This window comes from Thunnus thynnus, chromosome 20, assembly GCF_963924715.1.
Source record: "Thunnus thynnus chromosome 20, fThuThy2.1, whole genome shotgun sequence".
NCBI classification, from domain to species: domain Eukaryota; kingdom Metazoa; phylum Chordata; class Actinopteri; order Scombriformes; family Scombridae; genus Thunnus; species Thunnus thynnus.
This window is the reverse complement of record NC_089536.1, coordinates 2,210,172-2,216,901: the sequence shown is the minus strand read 5'-3', so window position 1 is coordinate 2,216,901 and position 6,730 is coordinate 2,210,172. Positions and strand designations below refer to the sequence as shown.

At 38.4% G+C, this 6,730-nt stretch overlaps 1 protein-coding gene across 1 annotated transcript; it reads left to right on the top strand.

The window, feature by feature from the left end:
- Positions 1-618: 618 nt before the first annotated feature.
- Positions 619-5,918, top strand: LOC137172112 (transmembrane protein 100-like). Its single transcript, XM_067576376.1, has 2 exons — positions 619-839; positions 3,199-5,918. Exon 2 carries the CDS (start codon positions 3,235-3,237, stop codon positions 3,706-3,708), a length of 474 nt encoding a protein of 157 aa, XP_067432477.1. The 5' UTR covers positions 619-839; positions 3,199-3,234; the 3' UTR covers positions 3,709-5,918.
- The last annotated feature ends 812 nt before the right edge of the window (positions 5,919-6,730 follow it).

Genomic DNA, 6,730 nt, shown 5'->3' with positions numbered 1-6,730 from the left:
TGCCTGCTGCGGCCCAAACCGACATTATGAGAGCACTGAGAGTGAACCAGAACAGTAAAGTTGCAGCCGGACAGATAAACAAAGAGCTGAAACTCACTATAAAGCTCCGTAAAGCCGAGAGGAGCTGCAGAGTCACTGATAATTCTCTGTAGGTTCATCACTACGAACCACAACCAACACATTACACACTGATAGCTCATTGTGTTATTTTAATAAATATTGACTATAGCCACTTTAAGTTATAATAATAATAATAATAATGATAATAATAGTAATAATAATGAACATTTGAAATCATGCTGAAATACCCCTCTGCTTCTGTGGTTTGTTTTATTTGAAAGTAAACGGTCAAAAATGAAGGGGTTGACAAAGGTGGTCTTAAAAAACAGCAAACTAATGTTGTCACCTCCCTTTACTCATTTGAAGGGTTTGATACATTAAATAATACAAGATTAATGTAACTGTCAGTTGGTAAGGACTCATAGAGCATGTATGGATGTGAAATAGAGCTGGACAGACAGACAGAGTACCAGCTGAAGGCAGGAAAGAGTTAAAACTTTTCTTGTTGGTCCAGTAGGAGGTGATACGGAGGGGGGATGGTGTGGGGGAGGGCAGTCCCCCCGTTTTTCTATTGATAGCCATATTCCCCCATTTATTCCTGCAGTTAGGACAATGCAGAGTGACGAGTGTGGAGGAAAACTAAACACAGAGCTGACAGAGGAAACACGACCTGTAGAGCCTACACACTGGGGAAAAATGACAGTTTGAGTTCATCTCTGTGGTTGGAAAAAAAGAAAACAGCAGAAAACACAAGGAATGGAGAGCTGCACACTTCTACAGTAAGTGTTTTTTTTAATTTTCCAGGATAGAAAGCTGGTGTTTGGTTGCATCAGTACATCTGCAGTGATAACGGTCAGGTTCAACAGCAACTGGTGTTAAATCAGATGTTTGTGTTTTACTGGCTGTTAACCAGCAGCTCCACAGATTCTTTTCTATTCATCTCAGATCCTTAAAACCTCCTCAAAGTGTCTAATCTTGCAAATTAAGGGTATTAAATTGAGAGATTTTACCTCATAGTAAGGACTGAGTGTATATATAATGGCATAATTATGGCATTTTCTTAAGTGATGTTGTCTGCAAGGGTTTTGTTTTTATCTTTAATGAAAAGAGAGCTGCAATGATTAGTCAATTAGTCGATTGACGGAGGCTTAATCGGCAACTGTTTTGGTAACTGATTACTCATCTAAACCATTTTTTATGCAAAAGTTGGACAAAACAAAATATTGGATGACATCAAGGGTATAAGATAAATTTAAATATAAATGTTGGCCCTACTTTTAATACCACAAACAGTGCCGACATTCGTACTTTTTCTTGCAACTAAAAATCTTTTCTTAACATTTGCAAATTGGAATTTCAAATAGAAACAAAAGGTGATATACTGCACAACCACAGATGAAACTATTTCTAAACATCAATTTACAAGCTCAAAATCTTATTGACCCTTATTTAATCCCGTACATGATGAGTCATTCATTAGAAAATGACACTACAGGGACAAATATCCCTTAAATCATAGGAAAAACATTTATATTCTGAAAAACATCATTTTTTAATTTATTCTGCTAAATTAGAGTGTACACCATAAACAAATCTTAATTGTCCTTTATCTAATCTGCCGACTGAGGAGCATAAGCAACATTAAAAGCTGCCCTTTGGGATGTTAAGACTTTAAATTGAGTTATTTTACCAATTAAAGCCCATTTCCACTCACATTCCACCTTAAATCTTTGTAAGAGCGTTTCAGGAAATTTTAAGTTATTTCACTCTCTCGTGTAACCTCATTTAAGGGATTATTTTAAAGCTTTCCATGATCTCTCGGATGTCTGTCATGACGTCTTTCCTCTTCTCAACAAAGAGCCACCAGACTATTAAGGTGGACTCATTTTGTCGTGCAGAAATCGAACATCAATCAAATTTAATTTGTCATCTCAACTCCTGGAAAATGTAATTTATTTAGTTCCTGGTAGTATTTGTGTAGAGGAAAACAAATCCACCTTAACCAGCTCACCCTCAGCTCCTTATGGATGCTACAGAGGGGGGTGGACACAATAAAAGGAACACCTTACTTTATGTTAAAATCCATCACAACAACAACAATAACAACAAAAAAATCTTTATACATCACTGCAGTATCAAGTCAGTGGAACCTATATTTATTTATTTACTTTATTTATTTACTATCATTAATTTGGCATATCAATGGTACTGTGTTGTACATGTTGGAAAGAGTTTTTATGAAAAAATTAAAGTTTTACAGCATGTTTTAGTGAAACTAGCAGATAGTAGCTCAATGGAAGGTTGGTTGGTCCACCATTTTGGGCCAAACTGACGTATCTCAACAACTATCAGATGGATTGCCATTAAATTTGGTACAGATCTTTATGATCTCCAGAAGTTGAATCCTACCGACTTTGGTGATCAGCTGACCTTTTCTCTGTCCTCCACCATGACTTTCGGTTGACTTTTTTGTATTAAATGGACTGTCATGAAATTTGGTTCACACATTCATGCTCCCCAGAGGATGACTCTTATTGACTCTGGTGATCCTCTGACTTTTCTTTCTAGTGCCATCATCAGGTCAAATTTGTAATTTGTCCAATACTTTGGTTTATGACCAAATACCAAAAAAAAACCTAATTCCAATTCCCGATGCCTAATGTGGCTACTAGCTTTTCCACTGTAACCATGGAAACAGACACTCACTGGATTACTGTTGCTACTAAAGTGTCCAAAACCACTCCTTTTATCATTCTTTCATTCGTGGAGTTGGGTTATATTGATATTTTCTTCTGATATTTTGCACATTCCAGTTAAGTAAATCCTTATTTTATGAACTGCTGCTGTTTGTCATGTTAATTTTTCTGTTGCTGCTGTTTGCTGTTAATGAAATCCCAACATTTCCTTCCATCTGTTTCACATTAAAGTTTCCTTAACAGCAGCTGAACATCATGAAGGCACAACAGCTGTCTTTTCTGTTGTTATTGTGGTCACTGGCTAAGAGGGGGGAGATTTTTACCTCAAACTAAAAAAGCACATTAGTAAGCGGTATCATTCTTCCTCGGCACTGTAGTCAACTTGTGACTATATAACTTTTTTATTTACGCCGTTAACACTCATTTAACTGTCTGTTTTCAGCTAGCTGCTCTGTGATTGGCTGACGTCAGTATCAAGATGGCCCACCTCTTTCTCGCAAGTAAGATTGCCATGCCGGATGACTCCCACAGCAGAGGCGGTGGCAGGATTCCCAGGAGCGCCATGAAAATCCCGACATCGATCTCTGCTGAGAAGCTGAGCCGTGATAAGCTCATAAAGGACCCCAACGTCATCATGACCACGCGCGTTCCCCACATCAACGAGGTTCAGCTGACCGCGGCCACCGGTGGCGCCGAGATGTCCTGCTACCGCTGCACCGTGCCGTTCGGCATAGTCGTCTTCATTGCCGGCATCGTGGTGACGGCGGTGGCGTACACCTTCAACTCCCATGGCTCCACCATCTCAGTGCTGGGACTGGTGCTGCTGTCTGCTGGACTGGGCCTGCTGGGCTCCAGTGCCATCTGCTGGCGGGTCCGACTGAGAAGGAAGAAGGACAAACGGAGGGAGAGCCAAACCGCCCTTTTGGCTAGCCAGGGATACTGCGTGGCCTGAGCGCCACCGAAGACACACCTACCAGGAAGTTTAGATGGTCGAATCCTGAGTGGAGTTTATATTTAAGATCTTTTCATGCCACAGAGACATGCTGGTGCAGTCCAGATGATAAACTTCAGGGAGAAAGACAAAGTCTAACAGGTATTCACATGTATGTGAACCAGACTGTAAAGAGACGGAGCTTGCACTTCCTGAGGTGATGATGACTCTGCAGACTCCTGAAAGGACAAGTGGCTGTGATGTACAGACCAGAGATAATTATTTGGACACTTGACTGTTTATTAATTGATTACCCAGTCAACAGACAATTGATAATAAGTTTGATTATTGATTAATCGTTTACCAAACATTGTCTGGTTTTGGACTGTTGGTCGGACATCCGAAGACGTCATCTGGGCTCTGGGAAGTTGTAACGGCCATTTTTCTACGGAGTCTCCCAGGGGTCATGTGGTAGAAAGAAAATATTGAGGTCTGACAGAAAGCACCTGGAATAATATTTGCATGCATGGAATAATCATTTCTGCATAAGTCATTGTGTGAAAAATATAAATCTGTGCAGATAAATCTCTAAACTCGCAGGGTTCAGGGGTCATTTTGAAATAAAGTTCCCAGAATATGTATTTGGTATTCAGAATAACAGAGAATAATTTGTTTTTAAATAATGTAATGCAGAATTTAATTATCATACCAGCTAAGAAAAGCACAGGATAATAATTTGTGTCAGAAAAAACAAAAAAACACTAAAATATCTGCATGCTGTATTTAAAACAAGAGAGTCACAGCAGATTAGTCATTCAGAGATTCCTCTTTGATTGTCAAAGTAGAAGTTATATCTCAAAATACGCCTACATCTCCTGACCTGTACCCTGTTTACATAAGTGCTGTGAACTGTGTGCTTTTCTAAATCATGTCCAGTCAGTTGCAGGTGATCTCCAATCAATTTCTAAAGAAATGTCAAAGATAATCAAAGAAAAACAGGATGAACCTGAGTTACAACAAAGAGACACTTCAGGTTTTGATTTTTAATTAATTGGCAAAATTATCCTTAAGCATGTTTTCACTTTGTCATTATGGATTATTGTGTGTATAATTCATTGCTCAAAATGTGATATATATTCCAATTTAAATTCAATTCATAATAGTGTTCAACAAGTGAAGAGATCTGAATATTTTTGAAGCTTTAAATTATGCAATAACAGTCAAACAGGGCTCTCACAGCGTCTGATTTACATACCTGTGCAGTACAGGTTCAGTTCATATCTTTATTCCTCTTACAATTTGTTCATTATTTCACTCAATTTATGTAATTAATTTTATTCTACCACACACCTTGGGGTCTCTGTAATTTTCTGAAACTTTATGGACAAAACAATTTATCGATTTATCCAAAAAAAAAAAAAAAATGTCAACAGATAAATTTGCTAATGAAAGTTGTTAGTTGCAGCCCTTCAAAGCTCACCGATGATGTACAGTATCTGTAACTAATTCTGCTAATAAGCTATAAAAGTCATTTAAAAAGGTACGCTCTATTATTGACGATCGCCAGTTTGTTTTTTCTCAGATTAGCGTCACTTTTGACCTCCGTACATTCCTCTATGATTGGTTCACATTATGTTCCTCGGGGTGGAAATATTGGATTGAAAAGTTGGTTTGGACAAACATTTTATCTTAGGCAAACAGTAGGTAAAAAGGTAAAAATAATAATAATATTTGGATTTTTACTTTATTTCTATAGCAGAATTCATGTAAAAATGCATCACAGAATGCTTCACATAAAAGTGAATGATTAAAAAAGAGCAAATGATTGTGACATTTACAATAAAATGAGGATCAAAGCAGTTAAATAAGATGTAATAATAATAAAATAAGATAATAAAGATGTTTTAAAAGGAACAAGAATTTCAAATTATGGAGTAACGTACGGAGTTCTGAGGTCACAAATGGGGCTAATCTGTGATATGCATGCCACTTTGTATATTTAAACTCGTGCACTATGATCCAAAGTGATGCAACATACCCAAGATGTCATGTATTCACCGTATTAAAGAGTTCACGTGTAACTGTAGCTGTTTAACTGAAACTGTCTCACTTTTTACCTTGAACAGGTGTTTCTCTGTTAGCTCAGTCTTATTTATTCTGTGTCAGAGGACGTGTAAGTGAAACATTCTGTATTTGTTCTAATAAACTCCAGATTCAAGTGCCAACCTGAATTCACTCGCTGAGGATTTTGTTTTCAGAGCCGGTTGAGGACAGACTGGAAAGTTATAGGAGCCTGCCTGTTATATTTAGTTGTGTTTATGTTGCCTAGCGTCCCACAGACACACGACCAGATAATAAACTTGGGGGGGGGGGGGGGCGTTGCGTCATTTGGAGGGAGGAGGAGGTGGTGACGGGTAACGGTTACAACGCGTTGTCACTTCTGCAGTGCTAACTTTATCTCCACTGGAGTGCAGCATCCTGGGAATGTAAGAGGGGGGAGAGAGGGTGAGAGATGGGGAGAGAATGGAAAGAGAAGGAGAGAGAGAGGAATGGAGCTGGGGGGGGGGTTGTTGTAGCGTTGCATCACCTCAGTGGTTCCTCCATCCATCTCGTTCCTGCAGACACTTCAGAGGAGCTGCTGATGAAAATAGAAACAGTGAAGTGGAAAAACATCAGAACCTCACAGGAAGTGGATCCATCACTTGCTGATGATCATGTATCAGATCACTTCTTCTAATTGATCTGATCCAGCGTTGATGGTCGTAGCCGCACTTTAATTCAACCTTTTGTCCCGTTTAGGTTTACATTCAGTCATAATTTGATTTGGCATTAAGTTTATTAACATTTTTCACACATACTTTTTAGACTAAGTGTGCACGTCAAGTTAAGTTCTGTTTATCTGAAATTAAATCACAGTATATGTCGTCTGTTGATTTCATGATTGTGCCCCCCAGTTTTGCAGTAATTTGACAGAACATCATTAGTTATCTGCTTACATAGCTAAAATCTTGATTTCCATACAGCAAATCGAATCTTTACATAA